This window comes from Argentina silus (genome assembly GCF_951799395.1).
Source record: "Argentina silus genome assembly, chromosome: 3".
Taxonomy (NCBI): Eukaryota; Metazoa; Chordata; class Actinopteri; order Argentiniformes; family Argentinidae; genus Argentina; species Argentina silus.
This window is the reverse complement of record NC_139657.1, coordinates 24,558,506-24,580,151: the sequence shown is the minus strand read 5'-3', so window position 1 is coordinate 24,580,151 and position 21,646 is coordinate 24,558,506. Positions and strand designations below refer to the sequence as shown.

At 40.1% G+C, this 21,646-nt stretch overlaps 2 protein-coding genes across 2 annotated transcripts; one reads left to right on the top strand and one right to left on the bottom strand.

Moving 5' to 3' along the window:
- Positions 1-648: 648 nt before the first annotated feature.
- On the bottom strand, positions 649-12,539 carry rassf9 (Ras association domain family member 9). The gene is made up of 2 exons (XM_083666650.1): positions 12,419-12,539; positions 649-3,266 (listed from the first exon to the last, which is right to left on the bottom strand). The coding sequence occupies exons 1-2, from the start codon at positions 12,463-12,465 to the stop codon at positions 2,009-2,011; spliced, it is 1,305 nt and encodes a 434-aa protein (XP_083522776.1). The 5' UTR covers positions 12,466-12,539; the 3' UTR covers positions 649-2,008.
- Positions 12,540-14,122: 1,583 nt separating this feature from the next.
- On the top strand, positions 14,123-21,435 carry nts (neurotensin; the record flags this gene model as incomplete). Its single annotated transcript, XM_083665855.1, has 4 exons — positions 14,123-14,183; positions 15,765-15,826; positions 19,184-19,390; positions 21,168-21,435. 4 exons carry the CDS (start codon positions 14,123-14,125, stop codon positions 21,312-21,314), a joined length of 477 nt encoding a protein of 158 aa, XP_083521981.1. The 3' UTR covers positions 21,315-21,435.
- Positions 21,436-21,646: the final 211 nt, after the last annotated feature.

Genomic DNA, 21,646 nt, shown 5'->3' with positions numbered 1-21,646 from the left:
ACAGTCATTTCAAGTCATTGGTTAGGGACCAGCTCACAGAGGCATGCTCTTGTTTTGATTAATTATTGCACATGTGTTTTGTAATTGTATTTATATGTGGGTTAGGGTTAGGGTTAGGGTTGGCGTACCCATAAAAGAGACCTTGGTCTCAGTGTGTTTTCCCTGGATAAATAAAGGTTACATATATATACACTTTTCAATCAACTTTTGACTGGTACTGTAAGTCTAATAATTCCGAAGAACACGATTTTCTTTAAATTTGGAGTAAACCACCTACCTAAGCACTAACGCATTCACTCTCTAACTCTTTGTTCCTTCAACAAGTACTAGTAGACAGTGCAAGTCTAAATTTTAAATAAAATGTGACTCTTTCATGCTTGCCGGAGCTACTTAGGGGCTTAGAGAGGGGGCAAACCAGGCAATTAGTGTGTGAAATAGATATCCCCTGCTTTTCCACCAGCCCTGATTTGCCCGGAGTAGAATGTGTTACCCTGTCAGCAATAGCTTAACAAGGGAAGAGTGTTTATTGTTGTTTGTGCCTGCCTAGCGACTGTCTCCTGTGATTATACAGTGCAGTGCAATTAAGGAGATGTAATGGTTGTGTATGTGTTATTACATTATGGTGATTCAAAACCTGTGAAAAAAGACTCAAATAAGAGAAATCTTTATTTGTCAGCTGTGAGATTTTCATTAACATTTCCTGGTACAGTCACATCAAGAACCTGTTGCTATTTGTGCGCTTAAATGGCTTTAATCTTATACTGTATGAATCAAAGAGACCACAGTCTTGGTCGTATACAGATAGATAATAATTTGACTGCAAGTGCTGCTGAAATGTATTATGTATGAACATATATTACAGTGGCAAGAGTTGTATGAGAAACAAGATAACATTATGTAACATTACATTTTACATATTTGTATAATACAATTATTGGTCAAAATAAATAAATCATTATTTTTCTTTCATGTGGCCAATCAAATTGTATGAAACTCTGTATGTGGCGTTACATTAAACAATAGCTTATTAAGGGAAATCTAAAATATAATCCTTTACCGTGTAAAACAAAGGCTTCAAGACTGGTAGGTCAAGTTCTGCATGGATAACAATTTGCTGCATGTTTTAATATAAAACCACTTGATCTAGCCATTTTAAGTGTTTTGTTTTGAGTACTAATACTTAGCCTATATCTTACTTATTCAATCACTGTTTTAACAGGAAAACAGAAAAGGTCCTTGGATAAAACAAGGTATGTGGAAATATTTTTCTTTTGTTTTATGCTGCCTGAATGTTTATCATGGAGAGAAAAAGGTCACCTTAGGAGTAGACAAAAGGCTATCACTATTACAAAAACTGGACCATCAGAATAACTCACTGCTAAATATCAACTCAGTGCACCAGGCTAGTGCATATATAGCATAATATACAGTCCATAAATATTGGAAAGAGGAAGCATTTTGTCTTGTTTTAGCTCTATAGTCTAACAGTTTGGATTTGAAATCAAACAATTGAGGTTAAAGTAGTAGTTTTTCAGATTGCTTTGACCATTTAGAAATTACAACTCTTTTTTATACATAGTCCCCCTATCTTTCAAGCAGTACAAGCAAATGCCTCCAAATTCATTGGATGGTGCTTCATCATACAGTAAGACAATGACCCAAAACATACTGCCATAGCAACTAGAGAGTTTTTCAGGGGCCAAAAAGCGGAAAGTTCTTGACTGGCCACGTCAATCTTATAGGGGGAGTATGTTTAAAAAAAAGTTGTACTTTCTAAATGGTGAACCTAATGCGAAGAAAATCCATTGATTTAAAGCTGAGAATCTAGTAATCCCATAGCCATTTTTTGAATTGTCTCAACAATTTTTGAATTGTTTTAAATTCTCTCAAACTGTTGGAGTACAGAGCTGAAAGAAGACAAAATGCTTCCTCTTCCCAATACTTAAGGTGGCACTGTAGCGGGATTAATCAGTGAGAGATCATACTGAGTTCAATTCAAAGACGCTGCTCAAACATCTGTGTCCAGCGGTGGTGGGAAGTCCAGACAGGGTGAGAGTGAGTCCTGACTGTGTGTTGAGCTAATCCCTGTGTCTGAGTCTGTGTCTGTAACGTCTGTAGGGGACAGGGTGTGTTTGAGTTTCACCACATGTGAGACAATGCACCGAGCCTGGCCTTTCAGAGTCCCAGACCTGGCTGTTTCCTGCGTACTGTCCCCCACCTGCAGTGAGCTCAGCTGGGATACCAGCTGCCAGCACTCCTGGTCCTTGGAGATCAACGTAGAGTCATAGTGCTTTAGCTCCTTCTCCAGCTCGGCTTTTTGGGTGTGAAGGGACACACCGATGCCCAGGCTATGCTTCAGTTCGCCCTGTAATCTCTCCAGTTCCACAGCACAGGAGGATGATTCTAAACTGGTTACCACAGCTGCCGCTGTGGCCCCCTGCTGAACCTCTGGGATCTCTGGCCATGCCAAAACATTCCTCATCAGCTCTGCATCGATGTCGCAAGACAACTCGACAATGAGCTCCTGTTGCCTCTTTACCTGCATTTCCAGCTGTTCCACCTTGTCGCTGGTGTACAGGTATTCCTGCAGCTGCTCTTCACCGTTGTTGTCTATGCTTTGGGTGCGTGCTTGGGCGAGTGAGCCGTCAAGATCCAAGTCATGTCCCACCTGCAGCTCAAACTGCTCCATCTCCAAGTCCAGCTCCATAATTTGCTGGAACTGCTGCCTGATTGTGTGGTCCTGGGAGATGAGTAGTTGAACCATCCTGTTAATCTCCTCAGTGCCTGGGGAATCCCTCCTATCCTTGTGGATCTTCTCCAGCTTCCGGAAGGCCTTCTTCACCATGCGCTTCTGCTTCTCGACCGGAAGTGACTGAGAGTACTGAGCAGGGCCCTGCTCCCATCTCTTTGGCTTGCCTCCCTTGGATTTGCCTCCCTTCTTGCCTGCTTGGGGCACAAAGTCGCTGGCCTTGACTAGAGTGAACTGGATGAAGGGTTTCTGGTCACCCCAGGCATTCCACAGCCTGAGGATGCGTGTGAGAGGTGGCAGGGCCCGCTCAAAGCCCTTCCAGCGTTCCAGCAGGCAGAAGTCTTTGAGGTCGCCATGCAGAAGCCTCTTTATCTCTGGGATAGTCTTATGGTCGTCCAGCAAGGCTTGCACTATGTCAGCACATGTGGTGTGCTTGGTCACTCCACATACTACCTTCTCCTCATCGCACACCAGCACCTGGATCTCCTTTCCAGGGACAGCTTCTGTGTCTTTGGTCCTGGGAAAGAGACAGAGGGTATAAAAATCATGCAACTGCTGACAAAATGGGTCTTCATCAATGTTTCAATGTACAATCGAAGACACCCTAGTTGTCATGGGTAGACCGATTGATTATATACATGTTTCATAACAACTGGGAAAATGATGTCATGGAATTCTTGAGAACAGTGTAATAGTGGACAATCATGGCTACATCAGGTGGAGAGTTAACAAGAAACATGTACAGTACATCAGAACTTTAAGCTTCTGCATATGGACCTTTTAACCTCTGATTAAGAAATAACAATATATCATGACATACAGTCAACACTCAAGTCAAAATGTTATGTAAAGAACAAAAGTTGTGTAATATATCTTTAAGTTGGATGTATACACACACAGACACACACATACACACGCACACTCATGTTTGTTATTGAAGTGTCATTTCATCATCCTAAATAGCTTTTGAAAAAGAACATCCTATGGTGGTCTTCTATTAAGCCACTGAGCAGAAAACTCAATTTGTGCAGCACTCTGATCTGGTTCTATTAAATGATTACTCATCATCTTACTCATCAGACATGATCACTTTATGATTTCATTCTGAGCTATTTAACTCGAAAGCCCTCATTAACTTTTCGTCTGGACCATAAAACCTGATCAAAATCTTTGACATATAGCCTTTTGATTATATCCCATAATTGTTCATTTCTATATTTCCATAAAGGCCAAAAACAGAGCCCTGTAATAGTTTTGAAATACCTCAAATGCAGTTCATATGACCAGCAATACAGATACAACAGGAAGTAAGTATCAAGCAATAATAAAACAAATGAACCGGTGACATTACCAGAGATTTTATTTCCACTGTCTGGTATCTGGCTAAGCTTCCCAGATTTGAGTATTTTAGTTTGTGTAATGGACCAGGCAGAGTAAGACACAAGAGGCAGGAGTAGAGTGCAAAAATATGAGGGGTTTATTTCCACAAACAAGGCTATGTAACAAAGTTTAGGATAATAACCAAAGGTGTATCATAAAATAGAAAATAACTGTTCTCAGCTTTAAAGTAAACAGAGGTCTAAATGCATAACAGAAAATAACTAACATAAATGGGAACATAACTCCTGTTCAGGGAGTGAAGTAGGTATGGTTGGCTAGTTCCACACATAATGGTTGGGGGAGCAGAGGGGTCAACCCTTTCCATACTGTAAGCCAGAAACGGACAAAGTGGTACAGCCCAACACCCCTCCCTGGCCTGGTGGCCAAAGGCCTGGTGAACCGGCAGGCCTTCCTTTAGGACTACCCAGTCAGGTATGATTATGCTATGAGAAACAAAAGATATAAGTGTCTTGTCATTATTTGTAGATGCTAGGTGTATGTGCAAAGTGAATGTTAATGTGCATAAAATAAAGGATATTTGGGGAGGTTTGTTACATCCTAGCACTGGGTCAATGTGCGGCCTGTGGTGCCACAATACAGACTGAAATAACACCTAACATCTGAACCTACAACGTAACGTGTAACGTAACTGCTACACCGGGATGCAGCAAGCGCAATCTGTGAAGTACCCATCAGCGCAGTAATGTAACCTGCTACACCAGAAATGTGAACAGTTGCGCACATGGATGCAGAATATATATCCCTCCCACCTGTTTCTGCATGGAACTTCAAATGTATCAATTCCTGATGTTGAACTTGTTTTATGTTGAGAGCCCTCCAAGGACCTACACGCCGCTGGACATCGGTGGGACTGCTGTGGACAGGGTGAGCAGTTTTAAATACCTGGGAGTCCACATCACAGAAGACCTGACCTGGACTACCCACATCAGTACACTGGTGGGAAAGGCAAGGCAACGCCTGTTCCATCTCAGGCAGCTGAGGAAATTTAAAGTCTCCCGGAGGATCCTTCAGTCCTTCTACTCTGGAGCTGTGGAGAGCATCCTGGCTGGTAACATCACCGTCTGGTATGGTAACAGCACGGCCCAGGACAGGCAAGCTCTGCAAAGGGTGGTACGCCTTGCAGAAAAGACCATGGGAGCTCCAACCCCCCCTCTCCATGTCCTGTATACCAGGAGGTGTAGGACCAGAGCCTACAGGATAATGAAGGACCCTCACCACCCGAAAAAAACAGACTGTTTCAGCTGCTGCGGTCAGGCAAACGCCTTCGCTGTCATGCAGCAAGAACAGAGAGGCTAAGATTGAGTTTCAAGATCCAATGCCATCAGGGTCATCAACGATGACCCCACCAGTGCCCCCCTCAAGACACACCAGTGCCCCCCTCAACACACTCACTGACATCATAGCACATACGCACACACATAATTATCCATTGCAGACTCATGTTTCACTGTAATTAACTGTACTGTTAACCTGTCATTGCCATTGTATATAGCCATACCATTGTGTACATTGCTTCACCGCTGTTGCTTTACTGCTGTTTATATTCTATTTATTTTTATTTTTTATTATTTTTAATAAAAAAATATTTTAAAACTTATTGTTGTACTACTCTGTGGCACTGTCACTTTTGCATTTCACTGTATACTTGTATGCACGTGACAAATAAAGAATCTTGATCTTGAATCTGAATATCTTCCAAGTTGGGGCTTGTCCTTAACCTCCAAATATAAAGGACCACTGTATTTCAATATCAGCTCGTTTTTCAAACAGGTACCGCTATTGTATGCATGTACTGCTAACATCAATGTTTCTATTACATTATCATACTATGAAACTGAGTGAATATGTTTTTAGGCATCCAAAAAGCATTGAAACCTATGATTTCAGACACTTTGTATGGGGTTTACACACATGGATCAGAGAAAAATAGACTCTAATGCCAGCCGCTCAACATCTACGCTTCACGCACACACTGGTGTAGCAGGTAACGTTGACTACAATAGGATTTAATCACACTCGTCTCACGGACGAGGACTTCACGTCTGTGGTCTAGCAGACCAGCCAGTTTTGTTTCCTGTTTTTTCTCGGAATAAATACTCAAAGAATGGAAGCACCGAGTCGTAACGTTAGTCATTCACTGAGCTATTTGGGAAAGTAACGCCAGATATAGCTAAGAGCAATTGTCAATAAAATGAAACAATAAAAGGTTGATTGACTCAAGTGCAAAAATGCCGGTGAAGGGGGTTCGGAGGGTTATATTTGACTCTGGGTGCTAACTGCACACTTCTGAGCTCTATAACTACAATGCCCAGAAAATGCTTCACTGTCCCATTACTTACGCAGGGCACTGTATATGAAATGTCATACTTCACGGCATGTGGGAAATCGTTTTAGGAGGAGCTAAGAAAATTGAATGTATCATCCAAAATACACATAGTTTGATCTAAATGCCAATTTCCAGACTGGAATCATTGTGCAATAACATTATGCAGCCCCAGGATGTCATAAATCTGCTAAAGCATTTCAAAATAGCTAATGTGGGCATTTAAAGGGATAATCTGGGATTCAAACAACAAAAAAACGGTCATCTGCCATTTTTTTTGGAAACAGCTGAGGGATGGGGCTCGAGAAATGTAACTATGAGATCAATACAGTGTAAACACAGCTATACAGTGTTTGTTTAGAATACATTGTTTTACAAACAATTTAGGAAAATAAGATTATATTTTGGGTTCTGGGGTAAAACAGTTTAACTAATCTCATGAGAAATTATATTATTCCAGAATAAATTGTTACATATCATTATTCAGTCCAAAAAGGGATGTACCGATCCCAGATTGCCCCTTTAAGATATATATGGAAGCATTTTAGGACTGAAGTGGCCTTATCTTGACCATTAAAATTCCAGGGATAGATCATAACACACGATTTTGTATTGGGTATCATATGTTGAAGGTTTGGTCCCATATCTCCTTTGATTCCATATCTGGCTGTTGTATAATGGAATACACCCATTATACAACAGTCAGAGATAACCTTGACCACAAATGCCAAGTTAGCCCACTGATAATCATTGATCCTCAAGTAAGGTCAATGTTTCAGAGGGGCATCTGGCTGACAACCAGTGGTCTCCAGCACTATGCAGATGCTAAAGTATGTCAACACATTACTACAGTAAGTGAGAAATATACAAAATTCACACAACACACAGTCAAAAGGAAAACTCAAGTGCCACTAACTCCAAATTAAGTATTGGGCCTTGCTGTTGTACAGTCTGATAGCACTCTGTTTTGGTTTCCACAGAGTATAAAAACACAAGTGGAGCATTGTGTACAACCTTGATGAACGAAGCCTGAGGAATGTGATACGTATGCAACAAAGCAAGAGCCTGGTTAATGGTTATGTAGACCCTTGGAGACGAACGGAGCAAAGCAAATACCTGAGCTATGCAGACGGCAAACAATCCCCACACGCCTCCAGCATACACAGACAATGACCATGATGACTTTGACCCAACCATTGCCCACCATTTCACTTGGAAACCCTAACAGCGCTTAGTAACTTTAGATGTTCAAGACTCTCGGTTGTAAAGCTAAAGCTGGATATAGTTGACAGTAATGCAAGTGGAAAGCTTATATAGGCTATGTATTGTACTATTCAGAACAATACAAATCAAAACTATGCACAAATATTTCTCTTGTGTACAGTTTATATACAGCTTACTACATACTGTACATGCACATACATGTCTATCAATGCACACAGAGACATGACAGACACTCACAAAAAACATTCAGATGCATAAACATACACACATGCACACAAACACACAATGGAAGTTTTATTGAGGGTTGACCTAAACCCTCAGCTGTGCAGGAAGCCAGTACACTAGGGCAGGGAAGCACCTGTGTTTGTCCTGGGCTACAATCAGTGGAACACCAGCAACATCCTGACACTTCCTGCCTCTGTAGCTCTAAGGATGGGGAAGGGGGAATTTAATTCTAATTTACGTGTGTAAATATGGAAAATGAGTTGTACACCCCACTTTGACGTGAGCAAGTCAAATACAGTATATGATTGTGAGATTAACACAAACATTCAGTGGGATGTGGTATGGTATGAGAGGTACTTACACCATCAAGGTTTGATGAAAATGCAGTTGTATTCAGGAATTCAAACTCTTTGTGGCAGAAACCTCTCCAAAATGATGTCAGATTGTGTTACTTCTCAGTAAACAGAACAGTACAACTTAGCTTGTTCTCTGAAGACAAACATATTTGCCTTTGACTGGTGGTATCAATAACACAGTGCCAAAACAGGGAGCTACAAAGGGAACAGCTTGTCTCCTCTCGAGTCAACTACCTGCCTAGACAAAATGTAATAGCACATGGTCTATTGAGCTGATTAAATCTGAGGCAATACATTCATGAGGGTTGTCAACTTGTGTGCCATTTGATATTCATAGCTCGGGAATAGGTTCAAGACATGAACATATGGGTGCCCTTATAGGTCACCATATTGAGCAATAAATGATCAAACTGACCTTAAATATGCTGAACTTGAGGAAGCCAATGGCAATATCTCAATAAACTCTAAACCATGCCTGTTGTAAGTATGCTGGAAGACATTGCTGGTGTCTGTTTTAATAATCTGTTTTATTATTTATCGTTCAATAATTCAGTATTAAGTGCCTGCTGAGCATACAGTCTACAATATAGAATAATTTTGATCTCACCTTTCCGTGCTTGAGTGAACTACAGAAACCTGAGCAAGCCCACTTGACCTGTGAGTGAACTTAGGGGGAGATTATAAGTGAGGCATGGGGTAGAGAAGAGACCATATTAGATCATGGAGCCATTAGTGATGTATGTGTTTCATTTATCCATGTTGGACGAAGAATACAGTGCTCATACTCCAACCTGGTCACAAGTTGGTTTAGAGTTTGCCACTGCCGAAGACCTCAGATAATGAAAAGTCATGTAATACTTATACCATGTCATCAATATGAGAACCACACTTTTATGGTGAGGAATCACATGCTTGTCCTAACAAGTGAGAGACTATCAACACTTCCTGGTGTTGCAACCTGTTGGCAATCCCATATGGAAACAATTTAGGAAACATAGGTTTTATATGGAACTTACAAGTAATGCATATGACATACACAATTCATGGTAGTCTAGTCATCTCTGACATACAGTATAAGTAATGGGACAGTTAAGCATTTTTTTCTTCTGTTGGCTCTACACTCCAAAAGTTTGGATTTGAAATCAAACAATTACGGTTATGAGGTTAAAGTAGAGATTTTCAGCTTTTATTTGATGGTATTTGTGTACAAATTGGTTTCACTATTCAGAAATTACAACACTGTTTAGACATAGTCCCCCAATTTTAGGTCACCAAAAGTGATGAGAAGGATTTATCAAATGTCCAAAATTAAGCACTCATGTTTCGGATTTCAGATTGAAATCAAACAATTATTATGGAGTCTATGGTATGTATGGGGTATACTATGTATTTTTTTTCAGATTAGGTTATTTAGAAAGTACAAACATTTTTAAACTTCCCCTATTTCAGGGCTCCAAAAGTATTGGAAAAAATCATATAATGTCCAAATTAAGTACTCATGTTTAGTATGTATATATACCCAGACACTGCTCTGCCACTGTACTGCAGCCATCTTCGGCTTTTAATGTGTGGTGTTCTCTGATGCATTGCTAATAAACCAGAAAAGTGGCCTTGCATTAAAACCCATCTCAAGGGAAACCTGAGTGAAGAGAAAGCTTTTTTTTTCTATTGTACTCGAGAACCTAAACGAAATCCAAGGGTTAGTCCTGTTTGTGTAAAGGTTAATCCTGTTTCTGGCTGTTATCTAAAGAGGATGAGGGAGTTGGAAGGAAATAACATAATTTTCAGGATTTGTTGATCTCTAGGATGACTCCCTGTCAGATAGGCATCTATGAGCAAAGACATAACACACCCTTCCCTTCTCCCTGGCCTGAGCTTCACTGGAGAAGGCCAAACTATGAGGGTCCCTGATCATACTGTCTGAAATGGTTGGTGGCAGCGATCTACCACTACCAACAACTTTATAATAGTGCCTGACAGCCCTCTATGTATTGGCCACATTAAAGCCTGTTTCATCAAGCAGAGTTGGCATCTATTTAATTAAATGTAATCTTTCACAATATACAATCAGTGCAGTGACATGCGGTCAGGGTAGGTAGGCCTATCTAACAAAAAAGCTGTTTTGAAAAGCCAAATTGTTACCACAGCACAGGCGAACAGTTAGCCGCACCCTCTCCAATAGATAGGGTTCAACTGCAATTAGTTTAGCAATTAGTTTAGCTTAACGTGATAATTATTTTGTAAAAATGTGAGGATTTTTTTGGGGTGCTGGGCAGCACTGCACCACCGCACATATCTTATTCTGACATACTGTAATAAAACTATATATATTATAACATGGCTTTTTCTTGTTTAGATCATTTACCAAACTAATCTTCTGTAATGTTTCCAACTTGAACCTAGAATAGTCTCCTTGCAACATGTTTTAGATTGCAGACTATAGGGCTTTGAATAAAATCACCATTGATATATCTACAGATCTAAACACTCAAGATAATTATAGTTGGCCACACTGCAAGGGTAATTACTACACAACATAAAAAAACACATCTACTGAGGTAACTTCACTAGACTGTTTGAAGTTGTCAAAGACAGTTGGACTAGACAGATAAATACTTCTCCTCAGCTGTGTGTGCAAAGAAAATAGACTAGTCTCAGACTGGTGCCACTGCCACTGGCAGCTCTTTGGTAAGAGAAAAATTGTGAAACGTGAAACCGATCTTTCTTCTCCTCAACTCAATTCAAACTGCCCATATGCAGATTTTTTTCAAATTCCTAATGTTTTTCATCCATAACAAAGTTAATTCAGCCAAACAAAAGCTATTTAAAAATGTGTCTGCAAAAATGTTTACAGATACTGGAAGAGATAGGAGCTCAGCCAACAGGCATTTTTCCTGCATCCTGGAATGGATTGAACCATGACCTGTGAACATGTTAATTAAAAAGGGAGCCATTTAGATGTGAACCACCACAACAAATGCTTGCAATAAAGACACCATAAACAATCTATTTGCATTTACATAGAACATTGTATGTGGCTAAATAAATCTAGTTTTCAACACTTTTCAAAGTACTGGATGAGCCCCTCTGGAGGCAGGAACATCAAAAAGGTAACCTAGCCACTTAAGGAAATTGCCATCCCAAATTATACAAGTGTTGATGACAGGATCTCTCTAAACTTGAACCAAGAATGTTCTCCTGGTCTCTGAGGGGAAACTTCTGAAGAATAATAAATGTGTAATTACAGACTAGTATGCACTTTAAGAGCAGGTCAACTTTTATTTGATCCCATTTCCAATGTTTTTTTGGCCTATTACTCTGTAGCAATAAACAGGGGTAAACATTTTTCCATCTTACTTTATTGTGCCTTCTCTGAGTTGTGTAGTCAATAAGGACCAATAACACCTAGACAACACCTAGACACCTAGGCAATACAATTGACGCAAACGTCTGGTTACACGGACCTCCACAAAAGCTGTAGTCAAATGAATGATCAGAAATTTAGTCATAGAGATCCTCTGCTATCTCAGTGGTGGCTTGACTAAGAATTGACTGGCTCTTTACCGTCACGCAAGTGCACCAACTTCTCTCTCTCTCTTTCTACCTAACTCTACAGTATCTCTTTCTCTCTTACACTGTCATGTGCGCGCGCCCACACTCACACACACACACACACACATACACACACACACACGCAGTCCACTTACAAAATCTGCTATAGGCTATATGTATATTCATACCTGTACATATTTAGCAAATTATGAGAAATCCCAACATTTAGCTACAATCTGGGCAATAGTTGTATCAAATGCGACACAAATCATCAGCGTTAACGACAATGCTGTACGGACCACAACCCGATCGAGGAGTTGAAAAATGTATGTTACTCATTATACAAACTGTTAGAACTCAAACCAATGTGACAAGATGAATCATGAAAACAGACTACGACCCCTGCCATGCCACATACATAAGACGATAATGCGCATTATGATTCCAGAATAGTCGCAACATTTTATTTTTGGTGATGCGTCAAAATGAAGAGACGCGTAAACCGTAAGAAAGGATCGGTGAAAACAGTTGTAAATCGCTTCAACAGTATTTCCAGCGAAGCAACAGGTTTGCAACCAAGATAATTACCTGTTTTTCAAGCGCGCTTTCAGAAAGTTCCTTCCAAACGGAGCCATGGCAAGCCACTCTTAGCACAATCCAAAAATTGGTTACATTCGCTGCATGGCGGGACTTCAGTTACTTTTCGGTAAGTGACTTCACTACTTTGAGGAAAAGTTGAGCGCTGTCCCAAATCGGAACTGTCTGAGCGCACTTTGCAAGAGGCCGTCCCATCGTACATTTGAGGGTGGCGTTTAACAAAAATGGATGCGTAAAACATTGACTCACTGTTCAACCTGTTCCACAATTGGCAAACTTATCAAAAACACATAATTGTAAAGTAGACAGTGTGGCCAATACTGGTTTCATCTTATCAGCACGTTTTGTGTTTTGTGGTGTGACAATTACTGTTACGAGATTACTATAATGGTGAGCGCTCTCCATTAATACGAGTAGATTGTATCATAGCAGATAAAACAGCTAAATGTTTCGGCATGACCTCCACCAGACAAGCTAGTCTGAAAATCACAAACATTTCGGCCATATAGGCCACGTCATGTTTCAGTGTTGGAGTATTCTTAGGACAATTTTTTGTAGAATTAATAATCATAGACTCAACCACAATCTAACTCGATTCACCATGGCTCTCCATAAAGGTGCACCTCGTGCTTTATTAAAGATATGATGGGGTGGTATCAAAAAAAGAGAGTATGGGTTTCTAAAGTCCAAATGGTAGCATGATGGTGCGCAAGTGGACAAAGAATATACCCATAATTAGCTTGAGACTGACGTCTAGCGGGAGTGCACTTTCAGCACGATGGTGAATTTACAATGATGTTTGGGATTATTGGTTTTTCCAATTGTTCAAATTGTTCTGCCATTTAGCAACAGTTATTGTTATGTTATTGCACAGCTGCCTTTTTTCCAATCAGCTTTTCATTCAAAGGTCTGTCAATTTGAGTGAAAGATTAAAAAACGAAATGTAATATCATGAACAATATCACTGAGCAGCTTGCCAAGAAACACACTGCTTCCAATATGTGTTGAGTAGTGAGTAAAATCAATTTATTGGTGTTGTTCTCTTTTAACCTGGTATACTTCAAAGCCTGATGGTCTTATTGTTAGAACAAAAGAGTGATGAAACTATAACTTTATGATGTCTTCATACAATATAGGCTAATAGTATTTTCTTGTGGTGACCACAGCATGTGTTGAGCTCGAGTGAGCTGTCTCCCCTGCTCCCCAGAGGTTGTCAGGTGCATACAACCCCTACGCCCCTTCAGGAATCAGAAAACCAATCAAGCTACCCACTTACAAAATAAAACAAAATAATAACATATCAAAGTTGTATGACGCAAAACCTGCCTTGTTGTGGACGTGTGATGCTGCAGCTGACGTCTGATGTCACAATGACAGTGCTGATTGTGGCTTGTGGGTAGAGGGAGAGGGGGATAGAGAGAGGGAGAGATGGGTGGGGGGGGGGGGGGGGTGGTCCTCTGACATCACGCTGCCTCTTATATACTGAGGGAATGGAGCCCACTGCTCTTCACTCCATCTAAAGCCAGTAAGACATTGGAAGAAACACTGGTTGGACTAGGGAAAGGAAAAACAGAGTCCAGAATTCTTCTCTCCTCCTTCTCCTCTTCTCTCTATATCTTCCCGTATTTGACCCCTAACCTTATGAACTTGGGTCCTACCTAGGTGGATTCTTCAGAGTGTGGGATTTTGACAAAGATGCGGGCACAGTTGGCATGTGTGCTTTTCTTCTGTTTGACATGTGGCGGACTATGTTCAGGTAAGCACTACCATCCTTTCCATCCTCCTTATTTTTCTTATTTAATATATTTATAGATTGAATTATCAACTGATTGATTAGGTTCACTAATTGACTGACTGCTTACACAAAACAGACATTTGTTTTTTGAAGCCAGATGCATGCACTGCAAATGGTTAAATGACAGATCTCAGAAACAGGGGGACAAATTGAGTAGTACCTCTCTCCTAAAATAAACATTTGTAATAGATGGATTTCATCATGTGCAGTTGTCTTATATATTCACATCGATCACAAGCTCACAAGCAAACACTTCTTACTGGATGCAACTCTGGTCTGAGCATGGCATATGGTGCACGCATTCTATTGGAGTGTCAGATGATTTTGAATGTTGTCAGATGATTTTAAGGTATTGCATTTAGGTGCCGCCAGAGATTTCATCATTGGAAAAACAAAAAAAACAAATAATGTTTTCGATTTGCAACTGGTTTATTTAGAAAGCTTCTAGGTATTCCCTTTAAAATGTCTCACCTGTTAACCAGAGTTTTACGTAATTCACTTTAATTCAGTTGTTTTGGTTAGGCTAGTTCAGTTGGTAACTTGGCTCCAACCTCACACTAAGGTGTTGATTCAGTAGTTCACCTAGGTGTGCTGCTGGGCTGAAACAAAAGCATGCACACCTTATAGTCTCTTTTTTGCAAATGAAGGAGCATAATCTGCAGTTTTAATGTCCTTGAGTAGACTACGAGTTCACTGTGACAATGTTCTCTGAACTTGTATTATTGTGAGCCCAAAGAGCCTTAAGGCATCTCTCAAGTAGGATGATCCATACGAATGATACCTCAATTATATAATCCCCTTAATACTTTTTGAAAGGAATATCTTCTTGTTAAGCACATGCCCCTGTCATTGAAGCTGTAATTGTTGATATTTTGCTGTCGGGTGTGGTCGGAGGAACATGTATAGTGTACAGCATTTAAGTTTGATTAACTATCAAATTTAAGTGATTATGTTTTTCTTTAGCTCTCTAAACATCTTATCCTGTTTGGTCAGTGGTGAACTCTATGACATACAATGAAATAGACTTACAAATCTATCAATACGATGAGGGGTTTTATCGTGCCTCTTGAAAACAACTAGATGGATAAATCCCACATTGAAAGCGAGAAGTTAATTGGCGCACTTCAAAGAGGCCCGTGAGGGTTACCGGGGCAGCAAGGCTAAAGTGGCGCCAGATTGGATACAAGTAGTTCCTACAACCAATATTCCATCATTGTGAGGAGAAGGAGCAAGAACATGGGACAGACCATAGACCATATCTCCTTACAAATAGGCCTATCATGAAAAATTGCCCACTTACATACTTTCTACACCCAAAGTAGGCCGAACCCAAAATAGTAGGCTGCATATATTGTGTCCACTTGCATCACCTCATCAGGTATTGAAAAATGATTGTTTTAAGGTTCATGAATAAATGTCATGTAAAATTCACATTTCTCACCTTATGGGACACATATTTGAATAATGCATGTTATCAATGACCTAATTTAAGATGGAATTGAGAATTAAAAAACAATATGACTCTTGTTTTGTATGTGTCAGATGTTGACCAGGAACAGCGGGCAATAGAAGAAGAGCTATTGAGCAGTCTCTTCACTTCAAAGGTAGGCCTGCTGTGCTTCCTCTGTGCACCTGTCAGATCTGAGGTCTGTGACTGAGTACAAAACCGAGGCAGCCACCCTCCAACCCATGTGAAGTAGGTGTTCTTTCATGGAGGCTGGATATAGACCTGTCCTTTGACTTTGGAATTGTCACCCTTCGGTTGTTTTCAACTTGAAATGAAATGCATTTAATTATAGCCCGGTGATGGACATCACCCAGTTTGAGGGAGCAGGCTACATATCATTTTGAGTTAGAAATAAATAAAAGGGATGTTCCACTTTTTAATTTTTTTTCCTGGTTTGGCACTGACCTTTGGTGTAGTTGTTTAGCTCAGACGGTTTTGAGTTACATACAGTAATTGTTGCTTCCTTAGATACTGAGTAGTCATAATTTGCCGAATCCCTCTCTGAAGACTTAATTTTTTTTCTGAAATGTCATCAGCAAAATGCATCATACGCTGTAATACACTTTTGCATTTTTGTTGTCATGGTCACAAAATGCTTAAGTGGATTATAGCAGAGTAAAGTGACTTTTCAAAAATGTAATGCCAGACAATGTCTTCAGAGGGGGATTATGTTATAATATTAGTCTACAAGGTGTTTTTGACATATTTTCAGAATTAATTGGGCCCTATGAGGCCCAAAGTGACTACTCTAAGTGACTACTGCATCTAAGGAAGCAAGATATGTAACTTAAAACTGTCTGGGCTAATCAACTAAAGCCAAGTCAGAGCCAAATCAGGAATTATTTTTTAAATTAACTTTCATTTCAGCCAAATAGCCAGTAACCTTATTACATCATTGGCTGTACTTCCTGTTACCCAGACAGCACGTATACGTTGGCACTATGTAGGCTCGGTACGGCATCAGCAAAATGCATCATATTGACAGCGAGACAACACATATTTTGTGAATTTTACTCTGATGATCCATACTGTACATCTAACTTATGTTAATAATCTCACAATTATTAAGGGCAGCTAGTGTTAGGGTTATTATAAGAGATAGAAAGCACCTGTACGCTCCACTTCATCACCTGTTGAATGACCGCGCTGTAGTCACAAAGTGCTGCCTGGCACTAGTAGCGTAAAAAATTGAAAAACCAAAATCATTTCAAAAAGCTCAATGATTTTGCTAGCTACATAACTTGTCTTTGATGGGCTAATGCAGCTACATAGTGCTGGCTGGTAAAAATAAAAGAAGTAAACTGACCCTCATAGTTGATACACATACATAACGCAACTAACAATAACAGGAAGTACACGTGTGATAAAGGCCAGTTGTTGATATCTCACCTTTGTGCACCTGTAGCTAATTTCACAATAACTCACACCCCTCCCCTGCCACACAGACACAGTCATGCATGCACCCACACACGCACGCACATACTTTATCTGAATTAATTGAGATTCACAAGGATAGCTTTATTGCTTTTATCAGCATTTATCATGTAAGAGATACCTATAGACAGGAGGGAGGAAATTAAGGAGATTAAACTGGAACTACTGGAGCCTGGAGACTGACTGATTACCTGAGGTAATATAATTGAGATGGTCCTGACAACATCATAGCGCAGCGGATACATTCTCTCTACTCTCCACTCTCAGTCTGATAAATTACTAAAGATGAGGGGGACACAGCAAGACATGACAATGACAAATAAGCACAGTGATCCATTGCTTACAATGTTTCAAGGGGTTTCTCAGGGAATGATTGTAATAATAAGTTACCAGATGACTGATGGAGACTCCCTCTAGGAGGGAGAGTCGGTGTTGTAGACACTTGTGGCCGTTTCTTTTCTCCCCGTAGAGATTAAACACACATTTTACACACAGGTATTTTAGAGATCAGTTCGCAAACATCTGTTGAAGTAGATTAACTTCCTCTTACCATGACATTTACATTACATTTTTTTTTACATTTGACACTGGTTGAAGGATATTGATTGACCTCATGATTGACACAGATTTGATTTGCCATAAAAAACCTAGCCTCAGAAATTATTGGTGCTGTAAAACAAGTTTGTCATTGAATGTCTCTATCCGGTGTGAATGATATAGTAGTTATAACTGATGCATATGTACAGTATGCCCACACATTGCACTGAAAATAATAGAGAAGTCAGATGATAGAGGAAAGGACAGGATGTAGAGTAAAGTGAGCTGAATAAACCAGCAGTGGCTGATTGTAATGGCAGTCCAAGCCAGCCGCTGACAGAAAAGCCAATAGGGATGGAGACAGGGATCTTTTGAAATAGCAGTCTCTCTATCGGGGTGCTTAGTGCTAATGATTAACTGACACCAGTAGAAAAGCCACTAACAACGCTAAATTAAAGGTAATGTAAGGTGACCTTTCAAGCACAATTAAAAATGTACCTCACACCGCTCGGTGTGTTAAGTGTTAATTTGGAAATAAACAAGAGCTAATACAAATTTCTGGGAGAGAGTATTTCGAAATGTCAATGTTGTAAGTAATTCCCTTGGCAGACATTTTGCCTTAACCGTCTCCGGTGGATTCTTCTTTATCAGAATGTAACCCACACTGTGACATTTCTCCTCCTTGGTCTACAGAGCCATATGATTCAAACAACTCCTTGCTCTCTCTCAACAAAAGAAGTGCAGGAAATAAATAATTTGCCTTCCATAAAAGCAAGCTGATAAAGTGAGATTGGGGTTATGGTGATTTAGGTAGACCAATTTTCTGTTCCCTATATTACTCTATTCATCATTCTCAGAGACCCTCGGGAGTCTGTGCTGCACAGGGCTAGCAAGTCAGCCCACGCGTAGGGGTCCCCATGGGCATCTGCAGGGGCCTCACACCACACCACACAATCAAACTGAATTACAACACAACAGGCTACAGCTAGATGAGGTTAGATCTGACTGTTTTATGACAGTAAAGTAAAGTAAGTGCGCAATCCGTAGCTCAGTATTCATCCTTAACTTTTAAAAGAGAAAATGTGGCCCGCCTTTTGCTACTATATTTTACTTACACAAGCTTTACAGTTATGCTACAACCGCTTCCACCCTTACCTTACCATTACATTTCCACTTATAGTCAAAAAGTAAAACACTGCATTTGTTGATTTGAGCGAATCTCCTCATCACCCTCAAAGTTTAATTAAGCAAGATCAAAGTGGTCATGTACAGTAGTTCTTTTAGTACAAATTGATATGCTATTGGACATGGTATCACACATTTGTCTCACATTCATACCCTGCACTTAAATAAATGATTAACATATTAATATTGTCACATGATTAGAAATTAATGTATTGGCATATATTGTACTTTCATATATTGTATGGTCAGACATGCATTATACAGTATATGTATATGTTAATGTGTCCCCCCAACATAGATCAAACAGAGCAAGCAGAGCACTCCCTACTGGCGCGCGTCCCTGCTGAACCTGTGCAGGATGGTGAACAGCCTGAGCCGGTCATGGCAGGAGGCCTGGAGCAGAGAGGAGGGGCTCAGGGAGAGACTGGTCTCCCTGCCGGAACCACTGGAGGAGCTCTATGACCTGCAGAACATCTGTAGAGTACTGCAGCCCCGCGAGGAGAGGGTGAGAGTACAGTCTTAGCAAAAAATGCTTAGTAGAGCCATATAGGGTTCTTCGTCTGTCCCCATAGGGAAACCCTTTTTGGTGTTAGAAACCTCTATGTAGGGTTCTGCCTTGAGCCCCCTGTAAATGGTTCCAAACAGAGCCCTCTGTGTAGGGTTCTACTAAGAATCCTTTTATCTTCTAAGAGTTCTATCTTGAACCCTCTGCTATTTTCTCTGGTTGTCTTCTTTGCTTTTATATTATTAATGAATAATGTGTAATTGGAACCCTGAATGCTTCAGCATGAAACCCATAAGGGTTCTTCATAGGGTGCCCGTACAAAAGCAAAAACCTCTTATTTTCTACATGTAGTATGATTCCTCAGAAGTGAAGAACGTTTATTGGTAACCACAAGGTGGTAGGCCGGACCTATGAACTTGCACACACTTCATGCCAATGGGGACCAACCACCCTAACAAAACACTTGCATGAACATAAGTGCTGACATAATACAGTCAGAATCAAACAAGAACCTTACAAACCAAGAACTTTACAGGAATATTAGTTAGTGAGATAATACAACAGAAAAACAGAATTTTACAATTGTGGGTAATTGTAAATTTCTCTTCTTTGTGGTGCATTATCTCACGAACCAATGTACCTGTGACTGCATTACATCTGCGCTCAAGTTTGTGTGTTTTGCTGGTAATGGACATTTTCTATAGGAAAATGTCCACATTTTGACATAACAGACATTTTACAGCGTGAGGCACTATCTACAAAAAAGACAAATAGTAATTTACAATAGAAAAAGGTTATTCAGATGAAAAGGGTTCTTATGGATGACAGAGTCCTACTGTAGGGCTGTGACGGTTACATGGTGACTGTCGGTTCCATGTTTATATGTGGACGACCATGAAAAAAAAAGATGACCGTCATAACCGTTTCAGTACATTCATTTTTGAATTAATTAAAATGTTTATTTTCATATAAATATACTTTAACCAATAGCAGGAGTGTAAAGTAATTATTATGAACAATCGTTTTGCTACCCTACTCTGTCTATCAGTAAATCACTGGTAAAGTGGAATGTCACTGAGGACACCCAAAAAAATGTGCAGTGCTGCAACACTGACATGAACATTTTATTATTTGGCTGTTAAATGTGCCCCCACCATAATATAATATAATATTTTTAATTAGTTCCCTTTCTACATAATACTAGAAATAGAAACAGTGTCAAAAACTGCACAGGTAAGAACATTTATTTTCAAAAAAAGTTTTTCAGTTATATTAGTGTCTGCATCACGTTAACGGTTATGACAGTTGCAGCAATTATTTGCATGACGGATGACCGACACACAGAATTCCATGACCGTCACAGGCCTAGGTGAGGGACATACACATAAGCATAAGGATGCATATGCACAGTTATTAGGACACACACAAACATGCACATGCACCCACACAACCACTCAAGGCCACCCACAAGTGCATCCATGCGGTAAACATACCTCATTAAATAGCTCTCCTCCTCCTCGTCTCTTTTCCAAAAGCTCCTCCATAATTTCTGTGTGCACACTGTCAGCTCCTCACACACCAGAGACAAGGGCTTTTTAGACTGGGTAGAGATTAGCACCTGCTTCTCCATGCACGGAAGAGCAGACTAAAGCATTTGTTAAATCACAGCTACATAGGTACAACCAACCCATTATCCCCAGTCACTCCACAATGACATGAGTTTTCAGTGTATTTCTCACCACACGAGAGAGTCACAAGCCACTGTTTTCTCTTACAGCTTCTTCACGACTCCCAAGACCACTTAGACCCCGAGCAGAACAGCGACAACCTGCTTAAAAGGAAATCGCCGTACATTCTGAAGAGGCAACTGCACACCAACAAGTCTCGGAGGCCATACATTCTGAAACGAAGTACATTTTACTGACAACTGTGGGGAAGTAAAGACACTATACATTTTGTGAATAAGTGATTGTGTTCTCTGTCTTAGCGTTATTGATGCTTCACTTTGTGTTTTACCAATATAGACATCTCAACCCTGTGTCCATTGCTAGGTCTACCTGCATTTTACTCCATCAAGCATGGAGCATGTAAATAAAAGAAAGCATATTGCAGTGAGCAAATGTGTATCTTTGAGAGACTTTATATTATATTTGTTTAATGCACAATACATTTATTTTCTTTCTGATGTGATTAAACAATACATATTCCAAAACCACTGGGACGTGACAGTCTTCTTTAGAACCTCAAGCTATAGAA